The sequence below is a fragment of the Melanaphis sacchari genome, unplaced genomic scaffold (genome assembly GCF_002803265.2).
Source record: "Melanaphis sacchari strain LSU unplaced genomic scaffold, SCAv2.0 Contig574_pilon_pilon, whole genome shotgun sequence".
Classification (NCBI taxonomy): domain Eukaryota; kingdom Metazoa; phylum Arthropoda; class Insecta; order Hemiptera; family Aphididae; genus Melanaphis; species Melanaphis sacchari.
Genome location: NW_020271403.1, coordinates 19,230 through 39,286, shown reverse-complemented (window position 1 = coordinate 39,286; position 20,057 = coordinate 19,230). Strand labels below are relative to the sequence as shown.

The 20,057-nt window shown below is 26.4% G+C and overlaps 2 protein-coding genes across 7 annotated transcripts; both read left to right on the top strand.

The window, feature by feature from the left end:
• Positions 1 to 255: 255 nt before the first annotated feature.
• On the top strand, positions 256 to 2,040 carry LOC112599962 (SCAN domain-containing protein 3-like). Its single transcript, XM_025347098.1, has 2 exons — positions 256 to 779; positions 1,965 to 2,040. The coding sequence occupies exons 1-2, from the start codon at positions 256 to 258 to the stop codon at positions 2,038 to 2,040; spliced, it is 600 nt and encodes a 199-aa protein (XP_025202883.1).
• A 2,889-nt stretch (positions 2,041 to 4,929) lies between these two features.
• Positions 4,930 to 19,849, top strand: LOC112599959 (U3 small nucleolar RNA-associated protein 6 homolog). Of its 6 annotated transcripts, none has more exons than XM_025347095.1 (11): positions 4,930 to 6,046; positions 6,494 to 6,588; positions 6,681 to 6,807; positions 6,870 to 7,022; positions 17,267 to 17,631; positions 17,709 to 17,840; positions 17,903 to 18,125; positions 18,215 to 18,439; positions 19,118 to 19,391; positions 19,453 to 19,600; positions 19,657 to 19,708. In XM_025347095.1, exons 2-11 carry the CDS (start codon positions 6,515 to 6,517, stop codon positions 19,706 to 19,708), a joined length of 1,773 nt encoding a protein of 590 aa, XP_025202880.1. In that variant the 5' UTR covers positions 4,930 to 6,046; positions 6,494 to 6,514. The 6 variants fall into 6 exon arrangements, with proteins under 6 accessions (XP_025202880.1, XP_025202881.1, XP_025202877.1 ...); XM_025347096.1 differs by having other exon boundaries at positions 6,462 to 6,588; XM_025347092.1 differs by having other exon boundaries at positions 6,393 to 6,588.
• Positions 19,850 to 20,057: the final 208 nt, after the last annotated feature.

The following is a 20,057-nucleotide window of genomic DNA, read 5'->3' as shown; positions in this document are numbered from 1 at the left end:
TCAAATAAAGATGCACAGAGTGATAAATTAATTAAATTTGTTAAAAAATCTGATAATTTAGTGTCTGCCAGTTTTGATGTTGCAAAGTCTATCGCTATTCGGGGAAAACCGTTTAGTGATGGAGATTTTATTAAAATGTCTTGGTTAGATTGCGCTGATAACCTTTTTCAAGACTTTGATAATAAAGATGCAATTATACAACGTATTAAAGACTTGTCAATCAGTAGAAATACTATTTAAGAGAGAATACTAAGTATGAATTCTAATATTGAAAATCAATTAATACACGATTTAAATCAAAGTTCATTTTTTTCTATTTGCATCGATGAGAGTACAGATATAACATCGTCTGCGCGTCTTTCAATAATTTCTCGTTTCTGTATTAACGATGAAGTTCGTGAAGAACTTATAAAATTAGCATCTATACCAGCTAAAACTACTGGTGAAAATATATGTGAAGTTGTTGTAAATGTCCTTGAAGATATTGGATTAAATTTATCTAAAATTATATCAGTAACTACCGATGGCGCCCCTTGTATGATTGGAAAAGACCGTGGTTTTGTTAACCTTTTTTCAAAGAAAATTGGACATCCTTTAATTGGTTTTCATTGTATAATTCATCAGGAAGCGTTGTGTGCTAAGGATGGACTATTGCAGTATGAAAATATTTTAAAGCTTGTAACAAAAATTGTAAACTTTATAAACGCCCGAGCATTAAATAAAAGGCAATTCAGTTTATTATTAGAAGAAGTAAATTCTATTCATAAAGGACTCGTGATGTACAATAATATTCGTTGGCTTAGTAGAGGCAACCTTTTAGAACGATTTGTAGAATGTTTACACGAAATTCGTTTATTTTTGAGTGAAAACCAAAAAAATTATACTGAATTAACAGATATAAATTGGTTGTGCAATTTAATGTTTTTTACTGATTTTTGTTTGCATTTAAATGAACTCAATTTAAAATTGCAAGGTACCGGAAAAAATTTAGAGTTCATGTTTAGTTTAATAAAAAGCTTTGAAACAAAATTAAATGTATTTATACGTGATATAGAAAATCATAAATTTAAATATTTTCAACATTTAAACAAATTCTTGAATGAAATTGAAATCAACGAGACTCCTAAATTAGATGAAAATATAAAAAAAATTTTAAGTATCATAAAGGAAACAATTCAGCAGTTCAATAACAGGTTTATAGATTTTAAAAAGTTTGAGTGTAATATTAAGTTCCTCAAATGCCCTGATATTTGCAATTTCGATGAATTAGATTTACATTATTTTGAATGGATGAATATAGATACATTTGAATTTGAGTTAATTGATCTTCAATCCTGTAATACGTGGAAACAAAAATTCATTGACTTAAGACAACTAATCGAAGAAATAAAAATCAACCGTCTTCAAGCAAACGCGGTAAAAAATGCAGATAATGAAATTCTTAAAGTCTGGAACTCGCTTCCAAACACATTTAATACATTAAAAAAAGTTGCTCGATCTATCCTATCAATTTTTTCGTCAACTTATGCTTGTGAAAGTTTATTCTCCATAATGAATTTAATAAAAACGAAGCAGAGAAATACATTAATCGATGTAACTAGTGCTGCTTGTGTTTCACTGAAAACTACCAACTACACTCCAGATATTAAAATGTTATCTTCTAAAAAACAACAACAGAAATCACATTAATAAATGAAATAAAACTTTACATATATACTATTTATTTATTAAATTATATACCTAATAAAATGGTTGTAATTATTACATGCTTTTTCTTTCATCTTACCTAGAAAAAATTTTTTTTTTTTTTGGCACGCGAGCATATTTCAAAAAACTTGATTTTAAATTTTGGCACTTGACCCAAAAAAGGTTCGCCACCCCTGCCATAGTCTATACTATGTATAATAATTTAGGTGCAACATAAAATAATTAAGCAATTCAATTTTCCTTCCCAATTATTGCAGGCTTAGGACTGTCAATAAATTATCATCGTTGGATTGGTTAAAAATTGTTTTTCCTAAATTACATGACGTATGGTAAATGTATACTCAGACATAGTCAATGGTCGATATTTTTTTTGTTGATATAAAAATAATCCGTTAAAAATTTAATAATAAGAAGTTTTAAATAATTACATTTGGCGACTAGCACAAAAACGTGGTCCCGTTGCTTGCAAATAGTCAATCATTGATATTTTCTTTTTAAATTGTTTCCAAGTATCCATTATAAATTTAATATTGTTTTCTTGCTCTTTTCGTAATTTATTTTTTTTATTGCGTTTTATACTATTTATTTTTAAATAGGTTTCAGTTTGAATACCTAATATGTTTATTAATTGGAAAGTAGATGGTCGAAGTATAAAACTGCGAATTATAGTGCATATGAAAAGATTCTGGACCGTTAGTTGTTTTAGCTTCTTTGGGTGGTTTATCTGCCCATAAAATTGGTGGAAATTGTGCATCGGTTTCTATATAGTTTTTAAGTAAATAATCGGTAAATTCAAAATTAGATGTAGGAGCATTTTCAATTAAATATAAAAAAGCATTCTCTATTAAATTGGCTGGTAAAAATCCTAAAGCAAAAAATTTTTTTAGCCAAACACTCAATTCCGGATTTGATTTATATTCATTTAGTAGCTGATTATCTTTTTGAATATGTCTAAACCAAGCTTGATTTAAATGAAACCTACATGCCAGAATTCTGCATCTCGGGAAAATTTCTTTAACAGCGTTATGTGTACTTTTTTCAAAATCGAAATGAAAAGTTGATTGAACTAATGATAGTTGTTAATTTATACCCATCAATTTCAAACACAATTCTATAAGTGTAAGCCACATATCTTATATGTTTGAGTTGATTTTGAAGTCAAAAAACAATACACTACAGGTATATAAAAATCGTTTTACAATATGTGAATAGTATAAAGTTGTTCATAATGTTTGGGGGAATGTGAAAACGTCCCATCGGTGAATATGTGAGAACTTCGAATTAATATTTCAAGATTAGTAGCACAAGTAAACAATACCGGACTTAAAATTATTTCCATATGACAAAACAACTCATTAGTATTACTTATTATATTTTCGCGTTTATCAAATATTTGAACTTTTGATTCTTCAACACTTTTTGGATTTTTAAGAATACTCTTACGACAGAAATCGTAAATACTTTTTTTCCATAACCTCACATCAGAATGCACAAGTTCAATATCATTTTCTGCGTTTTTAAGTTCAGCTCGAATTAGTTTATTCGGCCTTGTTAATAAATCATTCCATTTTCCTTTTAATACGGGAATTGATAATTTGCCTACCAACGATATTTTCAGCAATTACATCGTGGTTATGATCGTTAAGCATACTAATAACAATTGTAACATCTTTATTAATAAGCAAACTTGCAGAACAATTTTTATTGGTACAACGGTATCGGATACTACCACATTTTTTTAGTTCATTAAATTACCCGTATTTATAACCATCGACTAAAATGCATGGCTTACCTTTTTCGGTTTGAAATTTCTTTTGAATTTTCAGATCCATTTCAATAATTGAAACTATATATTTTACACTAGAATATACTGTAATAATACTATAGTCTATAAACGTTCACTTTATACGCCATATAAATTGCGAATGAAACAAAAATACCAATATTCAATGCCGATATTGTGATATCGCTTATTAAGAAAATATTATCTTATCTACTGGGTACTTATCTACTAAAATGTATTGCTTTACGCCACAGACGTATGCACTATGTAAGCACTACGTCCGTGCTTTACACCGAGTCGACAATCAGATAAAATTATAAAAATAAAAATAAAAACCCATGCAGAAAATAGTTACTCTTGAAAATTGATATAACTATCGAAAAACAAATAATATCGGGTATTGACTTTAATATATAATTTATAATATAATATCAGGAGAATTAATTATTTATTTTTAATTTAATTGATTAATTATTTTATGTTGTACATACATTATTACACATCGTATATAGTATATACTATGATATTATATAGTATATATTATGATACTATATAATATACATATCATTTGGTGCTCAATGGTGTTGTGATTTTAACAAGTAAAAAGGGATCGAGGCGCAATCGTGGTGTGATTAGTCGGGTCAAAAAAAAGAAAAATTGCGCAATCGTGTTGTAGCCCAAAAAAAACAGTTTATATTTAACAAAAAAGAAAAATCTGACAAAACAGGTACAAAATAAGCGCGCGCGAAAACAGCGAGTGCGATGTGTAACGGAGTCACGATGTTTTTACGCGGAACGTTTTGTAGCGGCAAGGAGGTACGAAAAAATAATCGTGGTCAAAAAAACGTTGATGTGCGAGCGGGCGCAAGAAAAGCGAAAGTGGCTCGTCAGTCGTCGGTGCGTCGCTAACACCGCGAAGAGTCGTACATGGTGGAAGGGGAGCGCGGTGTACAGAGTCGGAGACGCGATTGGCACATGAGATAAGGAATGACACAATAATTCAGTACGCGGTACAATGATTTGGACGTACAATAATAACCGTAGTAGTGGTGATACTACGGTATCGCCACAATACTTAATCAATAGGCTACGACATTACAATGTTGAATCTACAAGCCCTTTATTTATGATTAAAAACGCGAGTTCTTGTCACATTTAAAATGACTAAAACACCTAAATGTTAGTGTAAAAAATTACTGACTAAAATAATTATTATACACTACTAGTCTACACAATATTTAACAATTAACACAGAGAAGGTGAATCCTAGTATAGTATTATATACATACGATATTATGATAATGATATCTATTAAAATTAGTATAGTATAACGAAGTGCTACATTTCAGGTGTATTATAATTTATAATATATATCGCAATGATTGTATTCTTTGTATTTATTTTGATGTGTTTTAAAAGAGTTGTAAAAACATAGTTGACAGTATTGACACTATGTTGTTCGGATATCGAACCATTCACCATTAAGAGTGCTAGTGACGTACGTAGGTACGGAAATCGCGGTTCCGGTGAATCGATTTTATTTTTCAGTTTTTACCTTAATTACTGATAAGACAGACTTGAGATTAATCAGAACTGATAGGAGCACAATATAATAATTATATTAGTATGCATTCCATTCTACAGGACGTTTCAATCGAAATTCAAAATTATTCAAACACCACAGAATTCTGTGTTAACATTCCAGCTGTTGTTATGACTTAGTTCAGTCTAAAACAATCAAGAGATTTCGGAGCTGTACGTACACCATAGATTACTTGCAATTTGTAATTACGGCACATTACTTTGACGACATAATTTGAACAATTTTACACACATTTACATACTACGATTGTTTATTCGTCTCCATAATCATTAATCGTGAAACATATCGCGTAGACGGCAGACCTAAAGCGACTACTGAGTACTGACAGCAGGCTAATCATAAATTGATAAGTTATCGGTGATAATATGTCGTGGACCGTCACGATTAGCTAACGAAGATTGTAGTGGCGTCGCCACAACTGCATTATCATTAATCATGATAACAATAAATGCTGATTAAAACGTCTAAAAATCTTATGACTGATTTGACAAAATAGATTTTGTAAATGGCAAATGCTCAATAATTATGCGGTCAAAACTTCAAAACGCGTTACGTATACAATGTAAACACAAGACAACACCAGAATCCAAACTATTATAATAATAATTTTCATTTTTTCATCGATCGATCGACAACGATATTTCTGTCGTACGATGCACTGGCCACCGACTGTTCTAGACAATTACGAATTATATAGAATAATATACGGGTAATGGGCTATACGGCTCGAGTGCTTATCATTAGAAGATAAAACAACACAAATCGTTATCGATCACAAACGCGATTTAATTATTAAAAAGGCACGGACGTATATACCTATGACTTATAAGTATGATATATACGTCCGTGATTTAAGTTAATATCAAGTAAACCGTGGTGTGGTGTCGAACGTCAACGTTTTTTATATTCAAGACCCAGCGGCAAAATCACTCGGAAGTTATCTGATTACAGCTGTGAGACAAGTACATTGTTAACGATTTTATTCTTATTTTTCAAACGCTGTGTATCATGCATGCCTTATTCTAATGATCTTTTCCAATATTGGCCAAAGTAAGATTCCGATGATCAACAAATATTTGTCGGTTTACTATTTTATGATATTGTTTATAATGGATGAGATGTTATTATTGATAAACATTTAGAATATTATACCTAAGGGTTATGATTATTTTATTTCATATTGCCCAATTCAAGTATCACTACCTATTTTTAGAATAAGGCTTGACATTTTACATAACAGTGTTTGATAATTAATGTAGTTAATTTTGATCTCATGTTAAAATTGTCTCTTGTAAGTAGGTATTACGATTTTTTGGACTCGTTTACTATTTGTTTGTTTCTTTTGTATATTCCACCTGAATCATTGAGGTGTCTCAATTCTGGGTCTTTTTTTTATCTAGTTGATAAAAAAAATCTTCATCATGGCGACAGACGATGTGGAATCCGAAATCCATTTCATGAAAACTTATAGCATAATGAAATGGGACGAACTAATGTAAGCATACTTATCTTAAACCTGGTTGTATTTTATTAATTATCTATAAGATAGACTTAAATAATTTGCTTTACTTTATTTTTATACTTCAGAAAGCTAAATGATGATCGTAAATCACTTAACCAGAAAATCACACTTGGGTTAGCTACCAGAGAAGAATTGTCGAAACAAATAAAAGTTGAATTAAATATGCTAGATACGTGTCAACTTAAAATTGATGTAAGACCTTAATAATTGATTTTTTTACAATTATTATTTTTATTTATATTTTTATCTTATAGCAAGAAATGAAAGAAAATGATACAGAAGATATTAACACTGAAATACTTACCATTTTATCAAATCGTATCAATGAATTGTACAACAATATGTTTCTACTGTTTCCTGTTGATAAGACTTCATTATCAGAATATATTGAGTTTTGCTCAAATAATGTAAGTTAACAAATTACAATATTAATGATTTTAAATTTTAATATACAAGATGGAATATGTTTTTTTTTTTTACTGTCCATAAAAACTATTGAAAAATTTCTAAAGCTTACTTTATGTAATAATTTTAGTTTAAGTTTATGGTGAATGATGACTATTAAAAAATGAAATCTTATACTGACTATCAAAAATATATTTTATACTACCAGTTGGACTGTAAATAAAGATAGATATGATGACTATTCAATGACTTATATTCTAATTGTTATCTTGCGCATATGCAATACAAGACAATACTATTTTTGTTTGCAATAGTTTAAAGATATTAGTTTCTTGTTCTTGTATAAAAAATGAATTACTAAAATATGACAATAATAATAATATCATACATATTAAAATAATACTTAAAGCCTTGTATGAGTATTAATTATTTATCATCCAAAAACTAAATAACTGTTACTGTTTAATATGATACCTACCAGAAAGTATTCGTCTAATTTGATACCTATCTAGGAATATGTACTTATACCAATAAACGTCCTACCTAATATTACACCAACTATTTTACCTAAATATTAAACTATATTACAAATATTAATACTCACAATTTTTCTGTTGGAAAATATTTATCCATTATCAGATTGTTAATAAATTAAGTGATCAACTTTTTTATTGAGTAATAATGAATCAAATGTATTAGTATGTTTATAGATCACCACTTTTCTTCTTTTAAGTATGTTTCTAAAATGTTAATAGCATCTCTCATTTGTATTCTATTTTTATCTTTTACCTTAATATTTCAATGGGTTTCATTTGGATCAATGTCAGGATTTATAAAACTTTCTGAGTGGTTTACAGTACAATTCTCAAAATTATTATTGTTCAATGTATTATATACTCTTCATTAGTTAGTAAAACATATGTATTACCCTGTTCCACCAACTGACTTTTCATATTACCTTTTTCACTGTTCATCTATATTTTTGTTCCAAAAAAAATTTTTTGAAAGTTGCAAAGAATTTTTATAAAATTTTTGTAATAGATATAAGAATGAATTAATAGCAATTGAATTGTAATGATCAATAATTTTCTTATAAGTAATTTCTGACAGCATTTAACAAATATATTTTATAGTATAAATTTGCATAAGCAATGTTTTGGATGATGACAATGATAAAATATCATCACGCATTAATAGAGAACAATTTTAATTTGTGTGATCACCAATTCCATGTTTTAAATTATCGCAAATTCAAGTTGAATTTATTTCAAGTAAAATTGGTATTTATTTGACCTAAATCACTAATAAGAATAAAACAATATTCACAAATCATTCGCTCCTAACCACTTCAAATTGATCTAGTAATGGTGCTCAGTAACACAGAATTGATGTCATTACGGCACGTTTACATCTTCCGTCTGTAGATATGTTCAAATAGTAGTTGATGTTATAACACGTATATTTAGTGTAACTATAAAATGGCCAGACAAAGCTACTTTATTAACATTTTTTGGGAAAAAAAAAAAGGCTTCCTTACATAGCTGAATGTATTTATGGGTCTCTAATATTGATACATCCAATGAGGACAAACAATAGTACATCAATAAAAACACATTATTCCATATACTATGCAACAGTGGTGTGTGGGTAAAGCCCACATACAGTGAGACTAAGTTATGATGATGATTAATTTGGTGTAATTAACTGGTTTTATTCCATTTATTGGTCTATATATAATGTAGTTGATGTAAACTGATCAGGAAGAGTTTATGATACAAAAGTTTTAAGATATACAGATATATTTTATAAATTTGAGTGAGGTAACTGTGCATCTATTGAAGGAGTGACTTTTTTTCCACTATATTGCAAATCTGGTATGATAATCATTATTCATTACATATCCAGTATTTTATAATATAGCATAATATACCGTAAACATAAAACTAAAACAGTTTTAAGATTAAAGAAGTTGTTGGGTCTGTAAGTTATAGCACTAAAAATTGGTAAATATGCAAAATAAAATTGTCAACATAAATATTTAAAAACATTTTTTAATAATATAAATTTTATATTTATATAGAACATGTAATAAATATTTAGAAACTAATGATCAACTCTAGAATATAAATAAAATAAATCTCTTAGTTGCAGTAAAATGTAACAACATTTTTAAAAATTACCATATTATTGGAAATAAATAGAATAAATTGTTTGATGCCATAGGTGATAAAAACTAATAACGTATCTACTATTTGAAAAGCAAATTAGGTGTTTTCATTTGTATATTTGTATACTTTATTGGAGTTTCATTACTTATTTCCTTAATTATATAGAAATATTCCTATAAATAGCACTTCAATTTTAAATTAGCAAAGTAACAATAGAAACTATAAATAAGCATAAATTAACAAAATTAATTTATACAATATCAAGAAAATGTGAAACAAATTTGTACGTTACTCTTGATGTTTTATGACTTACAAACAAAAATATGTAATTTCTAGAACTTACCAAATCCAGAAAGTGTATTAAACATAACAGCTACAAGCTGTATGAAATAATTGCATAATTACTTTGGATAAAAATATCAAAATTAATATTATATATTTCAATTAAATGTTAATTATAATAAATTTTAAATATACATCTGTAAATATAAGAACATAATAAATAATATAGATTCATAATAATAGTATGAACATTTAGTATTTTTCCATTTTTTGTCTAAAAAAGATAAAAGTAAAAACTTTTACATTTTTTAAATAAAACTAATTTTTATTCTGTATATTTATAAATTAAGAGGATGTCACACCCACATATGTTATCTCAGTTTTTTACATATGTACGATATTGTAAATTTTCGTTCACCAGTTTCAATAATATGCTTTTAGTTTTGATATTAGAGTGAATTTACCTATTATTAAACTTTTAGGTAAAAACATCTGTGTTCTCTCATTGGTTTTTTACAATATTCTAATTTTTAAGTAAGTTATGAGTATGAAAAATCCAACGAAAGAACACAGATAATGTTTTTACCTAAAAGTATTATAATAGGTCAATTTACTCAGTATCAAAACTAAAAGCACACTATTGAAACTGATAAACAAAAATTTACTATGTCTTACATGTGTAAAACTGAGACAACACATGCGAGTGCAATGTCCTTTTAAGAGAATTTCTTTGATTAAAATTTGGTTAGCATAAATAATGATAACTAAATGAAATAATTTTTTTTTTTTTATATTATTTAATATTCAATAAATAAACAAAAACAACTCAGTTATTATAAAACTAAACCTGAAAATAATAAAATATAAATATTACAACACTTAAATGATTTTTTCTCAAATCTATACATTTTTAATCTAGGCATTTAAAGATTTAATTATTTAAAAGCTAATATAAAGAAAAACAGCAAAAATAATTGTTAACCTTTTTTTATTTTTTACAATATACTATCACGGCACAACTTGAATGCCATATCAAAGTATTATTATTGTTTGATATCATCTAATTAACTTCAAGCAAAAATGAAAAATCAGATTATTTAAAAAGTAGGTTAGGATAAAAAGTAATATTGTTTATGAAAATAAAAACACACAAGATGGATCTGATGGCTAGGAAAACTTAGTATTATAATAAATCAATGGTTAAGTATACTTAAATGCATTTTTCAGAAATCATCTTTTAATGATTCATGTGAATATATTTTAAAAGCATATATGATAATAGTACTGCTAAAATGCAATTTATTTACATTTGATATGAACTCGAAATCATGCATGGCTAAACCTTACTTTTGACATCCCTGAGTTTCAGATATTCTAATAATCAAAAAAAATCCATGACTCCAATAAGGCCGGATTGGTTAGGCATGCTGCCAAAAAAATCTAGGTGGGCTGATTATGTTAATATGAGCAATAGTGAATTCATGAGTAAAACAATCACTAACAAATGATTAATTATAAAATCAACTATCAGAAAAATTTACCAAATAATTTTTTGCTTAGTGAATATATAAATGGACTGCTTAAAAATGAAAATCCTGGTACACCATTACATATTAATCTGGACTTAAACTCTAATCACTAATATTTAAAGTTAAATTTGGAGTTATCAACACTAACACCTGTCACCAAGCAATATAAAAGTAATAACTAATAATCAAAATATATTGATTTCAACATCCATTTTTAAATAATTGATCTATTGTTTAAATTACTCATTAGTTTCTGAAGCATTCATATTTCATAATACATCCAATGAAATTTAAATGGGATCACCATTTAAATGCTCTAACATAGTACGTAAATTTTTTTGTATCTTTCATAATGTTAAAATATATTTAATATGCAAATAAAAAGGCTTTTATACATATTGCATGTACAAGCTTTTTTAAAAACATCTGTAAATGGACTAATAAAATTATTATTAAATTGACCAAAATAAACCAATAATGAATATGTGTACTATGAAATTAAAGTATAGCAGAACCGGATCCAGCAGTCACCCAAGGGGGAGGGGGAGGCGAGCGAATTTTCAAAAATTAAAATACCTTTTTTTTTTATTTAACCTAAATGACTAATTAATAATTATTTGCATTATTTCACCTATACAACTAAATAAATATGAATATAATAAACTCAATAAACAATATACTTTTATCACAATTGTATAATACAATCAAATCAATTTTTTTTTCTTTGGCAAATCTATCAATAATACCTTCACCATTTAATTGTATATCCATGTGGATTGTCAAGTGTTTTTCCTTCATTTGAGATGTAACCAAGTTTTTAATCTAATAAATTTAAAGCAATAACTATTTAAAATTTAGAAACTTTAAAATATAAATATTTATAATATTATATAACTAAGTGCTATTACTAGAGGCAGATAGGTTAAATTAATGTTACCGGGAAATGCATTACCGTAAGGGCCCAATAAAAATAAAAGAAATACATTTAGACCACGCACATAATATTATAATACATATTTTTTATATTTATAAATGTAATCATTAATCAATTTTTCATATGATAGTCAAAAGTTTAGATGCTATAATATTTTTAAATATACATTTTCATAATACCTATGATAACACTATAATAATATTATTATTTATTTTACTAGGTATAAATTGTATGAAAAATTACATATTAGTTCTATCCTGTGTGGCTGTGTATATTTTTAAGTATTGGCTATTGAGTAGCAACTATATCGAATTTTGTAATTATATAGTGTAGGAAAAAAAAAGCTTATTATAGAGAGGAGGGCTTACCGGGATTTTCCCGGTATCCCGGTGGGCCTATCCACTTCTGGCTATTATATATGTTGTAAAACTTATTTTATTTTATTTTAAATTTATTAATAAGATAAATAAGCTAACCAGCGAAGAATAAAGAAGATCCTATCTGCTGAGGCAACACTTACAGGCAAAGTATAAATTATTATAAGCAATTGTCTCACAGTTAGATAAATATCAACAGAGCATTAATTTAAAGCTAGTATTATTAAATTAGTTGATATATCATTGCCTAATAAACAAGTCACTAAAAGTATTTAAGGTATTTACAGGTATAATGTATAACTTACTATATTCAATAATATAACAAATAACAAAAAAGGTACCTACAGATATTAGACGTTTTCATTTCATAAACCATAGTTCTAACTCTGAATTTAAGGTTGAGTCAGAAACATTTGTGAAACATGTTAAGTGTTTAACAACTTCATTTATCTAGAGAATCAGTTGATAAATATTACAGAATCCTGACATATTTTTTATATTAATTTCATTAACGATTGTAATATTAAGTTGTTTCAATTTAGAAATCTATGTTGTAAATCATCAATTTTATTAAGGAGTGGAATGAATACTTAAGTTCTGTAGTAGTCTTCAAAGTTACTTAAATTGGTTGGATTAGATCAGGTTTTTTTTTGTTTTTCAATAATACTAGAAGTTTTAATTTCAATTACTAAATTGTTCATAATACACTTTCTTTACATATTTATTATTGAAGACATCTATAGCGTTAGAGCCTTTTTCTTTTACAACTGATATAATATCTTTTACAATTTCAAAATTACTTAAATTGCAATTACTTACATGGTATGTAACTGATAATATATATAGATGATAATGAACACATAAAAGTAATTAATTCAGTTAATTGAATTAAAAATATACAAGCTTTTGAAGAATATATTATATATTTCCATTCCAATATAATTATCAGTGATTTTATGGTATCAGGTAAACATTTTTGAAACAATAAAATACAATTAAGTCTTTCAACCTAATGAGTACCTACTGAGTAACACAAATACTGATAGAAATATTACAGTCTTTGAATGTATTTTTTAGTATGTAATGAGTAATGACGTTTTGCTGATATATTAAAAAATTAAATTATTTTTTCAATTTACCAACACAGATATGAACACTTTCAACCGTTGAACACCTAGAAAATGACAAATTTAAAGCATAGTTACTGCATTTTTATAGTTGGTGATACCATAACTATACGTCAGTAGCTATTCCTACTATTCCTAAACAATTATTAATATTTAATCTCAGTTCAGATATTATATTAATTACAGTTGACCCAAGAATTTTACCAATTATTTATAGTTCAATACTAACTTTTACTTCGATTTCTTTTACAGTTTGTCCCTTGTATAAATATTGATGGCAATCAATGAATGCAATGAATCTCTCATTTACTTTTATTATCAAATAATTAAACTCATTTGAGACATTTTTGAAATAACTGTCATGTTATACAATAAAATTTAACTTGATCTATTTCTTATAAGATATGAAATATTATTTCTGTATTACAAACTTCATTAATTCATTTTGAATAGCATAGCTAATATATGTAGCTTTAGAACTTGAAAATTTTAAGTGATTTTTAATTTAATATCACCTGCTACATAGTACTCTGAATCTTAAAATATTTTTTAAAATTACCTTCATTCAGTCAGAATGTCCTTTAAACGCAATATTTTGCTTTCCTAAAAATATGATTGTTTCTTCTGTAGGTTTAAGACTCACTTGACTTTCTCTTATTTCTTTTATTCTTTATGAATTTAATATATTCATTAAAACAGTTAAAGGATTTGAATAAATTTATTGAAAGTCGATAACAAACTGTATACAATTTTTATAGTACAAATAGTGTTTTTCTAAAAAACTATCTTTACCAATTAATTTAACAAAATACTCTAATGGTTCTGTAACGTTTTTCATTAGATCAGTATTTTTTCCACCATCTTTTGTTAACACTTAAAATATTGGTAAACATACTATCTACAAAAAAAAAAATTACCTATACTATCTATACATAAAAACATATTCTTAACTTACCTAAATATTTTTATTGGAACTTGTAGTTTAACAGCTATCATCAAAATTATAATCTTCTTATACAAATGTAACATGTACATATTTTAAAAACTTATAAACACATTAGTGGGATGGAATAAACGCCACAATTCTTCCTGCAATTATCTTTCGAGTAGGATTGTTGCTACGGCGTGATCTAATACTACATTTTCCTTTTCGTGTCTGCCTAAACACTCGATTGTCAGTGTTTGAGCATTTTTATGTTGGTTTATAAAAATCTTGCTATAAGAAAATGTGTAGGTAGCTTAACTAATATAGATAGCAAATTATGACCCCAATAAATCGACCGTTTATAGCATACGACATATGTACCAAAATATTACTCAGTATTTACAAAATAATTCAGACTTAACCTGCGAGTATTCAAGCCAAAAATATTTTATAAGATGTTTTTCTCGTTGGCCTTATTTACAATGTAGAATGTAGTAAAATAGATAAGTAAAATCTTTAAGAACATTACAACGTTTAAGAATGAAATATTTTATGTAATCACTTATTTAATCATTCTTATCAATAAAATTACCAATGGCCAATTAGTTTACAAAAGCGAACAAAATATACTATTGTCAAAAATAAATACAAGTACTTAAATATTTAAAAACATTGTTTTTTCATCACTACATTGATTATGATATTTATTAAAAATAAATAATTTATTACCTACCTATGTAATGTACTAAGTTAAGTATAATAAAGTTGAAAATTGAAACATTGTTGATCGTCTTTTTTTTTAATATGTCTGTGGACTAGATCTTTCTTTACGTTTTATTTTAATATTGTAAAATAATAACTAAAAAGTCAAAAAGCGACAATAATGGCGTTTTGGCGTGTTTTACTTATCGTTAGTCGATAAATGAATAAGTATAATCATGTAGAAAATTAATAAAAATTGTACAATTGGTATAGATGGCACAACTGCCACAATCTATTTAAGTTTGTGATAAACAAATGAAAACAATGATGGTGTCGATAAGCTGATAACAACATTTGTGTTTTAGTAGCGTTTCTTCATTATTATCTACGGCCAGGAAGAATCATAACTATTGCTCTACGACCTACGTCCCATTAATAGCGGTATGATAAATAATAAAAATATCGGATTTCAGTTCAATATTACAATATAACATAAATAACGTAATAAACACAAATCATGGTGGGGGGCGATTGTGATAATATTGATAATCCATAATATTATTTGACAAAACATCATACGGTATGTTAATTTATCGTAATTTTTTCCAACCTAGATTTTTGAAAGAATACTATTTAAATTTACCGGAAATTGTAGTTGCAATCTCTTGATAAAATATTATCTTGATTCAATTTCTTTTCTGCTTCTAAGATAATATTTATACATTTTGTTAAAAATTTCCTCTTTTTCTCTAATGTTTTAATAACATGTGGTAAAAATCCAAAGACTATATATGTTTTTCGACTATCATATTGCCAGCTATGACGATAAGAGTTATATTAGAAGACGTCATACCCGTAGGTGTTATCTTCGTCTTACACACGTATGACGTACAACATGGACAAAACGTGTGCACACAGTCTGAGACGTCTGAGCAGAACTCGCTCAATTTTGGTTCTTAAATATAACTACTATAAAATTGAATTGAGACAATATTTCTGAAAGCAAGACGCTGCGTTTTTTTTTTAAATTTAAATTTTGAAAAGTTTAAGGTCATTTTAAAACGATAACATTTTCGCTATTTCTAAACAATAAAATGAACGTCATATTGGGAAAAAAAGGAAAAAACGCAGCGTCTTTCCCTCAAAAATATTGTCACAATTCAAATTATAGTAGTTAAATTTACTCTAAAACCAAAATTGAGCGAGTTCTATTCAGATTACGTAAACGCGTATTGTCCATGCCGTACGTGTGTAAAAAAGAAATGTCAGGTGCGGGTATGACGTCCTCGTAATACATTCAATAATCAAAGTTCAAACTAATAAATAAAAACTATAGTTATTAATCCAATTACCGTTTAGTCCGTATTCTTCATTTGACATAGATTAAGAATTGTACCTACTGTTATACATAACTAAGAAACGTACTTTAAAATTTATTCATTTAATTTAATTATTTTATTATTATATTATAAAAAACATTAAAATCCCACTGTTGGAGTAATTAATTGTAAAAATAAATTTGAGTTATTTAAAATCAGAATGACATGAAACAAATTGATGTATAAAAATTAGATTTCTATCTTGTATAATAAAAAAGGAGCATATGCTTCAAAATTTGAGCCCTAATTATTACAATAAGAACCAAAAACCTATAGCCCTTAAACTCGTTTACCATAACATATATTATTGTCATTGTTTGCTTTATTGTGTGGATCTTAATGTAATAAGTAATAACAAGACTACAACACAAACATATTTTGTGTTTACAAGTATAATGTATTAATAATACTTCATAACTAGTTTTTCAGTAAATAATAAATTAAAATAAGGTAATAAAAATTAGTGTACATTTAGTGAAGGTACATCTTTCCAAATTGATATCATATTTTGTTATAATATAACAATAGGCAATTAATAATATACAATTATTTTGGTATAATCTCAGGTTCATTCATTTTTTCTTTGATAATATTAAGTAATAACCAAAATTTTATTGTCGATAATACATTTTCTTATTCTATACTTAATTACTATATTTTAAAGGTTTTAAGTATTTTAATTTTAAGGTAATTGCTTAAATACACTTGGATAGCATTCCATAGTTTTTTTCCATTTCATTACCGAATCAAAAAATAATTTGTTGACAAAGAATTTAATTAACTATGAAATACTAATTTAATTATTATTAAATTTTGATTTCAGACATTATTTATCACTAAATGTAGTAACATGTTGGATACACTTATGTCAATATATCATAGTGATCCTGAAGTGTATATAATCGCAGCAACATATGAATTTGATGATCGAAATAATGTTGAATCAGCTAGAAAATATTTTGCAGAAGGATTAAAATATCACACTAATTGTAAACATTTATATGTAGAAGAGTTCTGGGTAGAAGTACAACATTTAGAAAAGACTGCAGGTGCCTCACTTCCAATTGCCATTGAAAAATATAGAAATCTCATAAAACGTTTTGAAGGAGATATTGAATTTCATTTTATATTATTGGACAGAGCAATACAATTAAGCGCAGTTAGAGAATTGCAATGCAATGTTGTCAGGTATAGATTAGTTTTAAATAAAATAGAGTGTACATTTTGATAAATATATTTTTTGTTCTATATATGTGTGTGTGTAGGGATATGGTCAAAAAGTATAGGCATAGTGAACTAATGTGGCAAAAATTAGCTAAAATTCATTTTGATGGTTTTATCTATCATCAGGAGACTGAGCAATTACATTATGATAAAAATTATATCAGCGGTATTAGGTCAGTATACTAACATTTTAAAACATATATTTTTTATGATACTAACATATTTTTTTTTTCAGAAATTGTATTAAAACCTATGAAGATGGGTTAAAAGAAAATCTACCACTAAAAAATAAACATAAGTTATGGAACTTTTATATTGATCATGTTATAGAAATTAGGAAATCTTATCGCATGAAAAAAGAAACAATAAGAAATTTTATGAATGAAACAATGGAACGAGCTTTTCAAGAAGCTCATGATAACAAGGCATTACTTAATGCTGAATATTATATATATTGGGTAAAATTTCATAAATTATAATTTTTTTTTTTTCAATGTATAGAATGTATTATTTATAAACAAACAAATATTTATTTATTTTTATTTAGGCTAAAAACACAAATAAAGACTGCCATAGGATTCTGAGAAAAGCAGTTGAGGTGATACATGATAGTGTAGAACTCTGGATTAATTTAATATCATATTATTTAAGCTATGACAGTCTCGAAATGGGTATTGAAGCCTTTCAAGCTGGTGTACGAGCTTTGACAAAAAAATCAATGCCTTTATGGGAAATTCTAATTTTATACATGGGGAATACTCATCCAAAATTGGTAAAATAAGTATTAATAATTTTATAGTTTTTTAGTGGTGTATCTTTACAAAAATAATTAATTAAAACTCTGTTATTAAAGTTATCTTTTTGATACTTGTTAATAATATTTTAAGATTTTGTTGACCATCGTGATTATAAATAAAAAAATAAAACATTTTATATGTTACCTAGCTATTAAGTTAAACTGCACATATCATATTTCTGTATTTTATTCATTTATTTTTACTGTATTCATATTTGATACTAAATTGATTATAGTATCACATGCATTTAAATTGTAATATTTTATTAATTTCCTTAACAATCAACTTCAACTTAACAATATTTAACCTCTCATTTAATATATTATACTAACAATAATAATTGCAGTAATTTTCTTTTACATCTTGTTCAAAATGAAATGATTAAATATTATTCAAATGAGTTCTATTTAATAAATATATTTCATCAAGTAACAGTTAAAAAAATATTTAATTTAATTTCTCAAGCATTCTTTACAGTATATATATTTTTACTTATTTTGATTCCAATAGCAAAAATCGTCTTATGGTGGACAATAGTCAATAATCAATACTTACCTATAAGTCTTCAATAATTATACTATAAACAGAATAAACATTATTTTCTCCATATAATATTTCATGGTTTCTTTATAACACTATTTATTCATGTTTAGCTTCAACAATTATATCACGAAGGCTCACATTTTCCATTTCCAGAAGTTAATTGTGTAATCAGGCCTGAATATTTGGAATGGAGTGTAGTTCATAATGGAATACTTTCTACTCGTGAATTGTTCATTGAACTTAGAGACATAAAACCAGAATGTAAACAGTTATATACAACTATGATTTCATTTGAACTCACTCAGAACTCTGGAATTACCAAACTAAAAACTATTAGAAAATTGTATAATGATGTATGCAATGTTTTTGGTCATAAAGATATTGGTGAGATTACTGTAGATTTTTAAATTATATTATTGAAACTGATTTTAAATTGGTTATACAGAAGTATGGTCTGACTGTATCCGTTTCGAATATATGTACGGATCTCGTAAATTAGTGAAAGAAATTTATAAGGCATCATTACTGTGTTTGGAACCAGATTTAAGGAGTGGTATGACTGAAGAGTTTGAAAAACTTAAAGAGGAATTCATGTACGTTTAATTTTTGTAAAATGTAAATTACATATTTACATTCTGTTTTATTTTAGGGAGGAAGATCCTAAAGATGAAGGAGTTATTGTAATTGATGACGACGAATAATTTAAAAGATACAAAAAAATTATGTTTTTAGTGGGTAATTTGTGTACTTCCTTTTTTTATATCTGTGATATGTAGTATTAAGTTAAAGTCTGTTTATTATTAATGATTATTTTTACTAATTTTTTAAGTGGTATATGCATAAACCTCAATATATTAATTTCTTTTATATTATTATACCTATCATTAAGTATAATATAATGTGTGTATAACATTTAAAATTAAGACATACATCATGATTATTTTATTAACAAAATAAAAAGAAAAAATGGAAATGTATAATTAATTGTAGTTCATGTGGTTAACATAAAACAGGACTATTATCTCAAATATGTATATACAAGCAGACCAT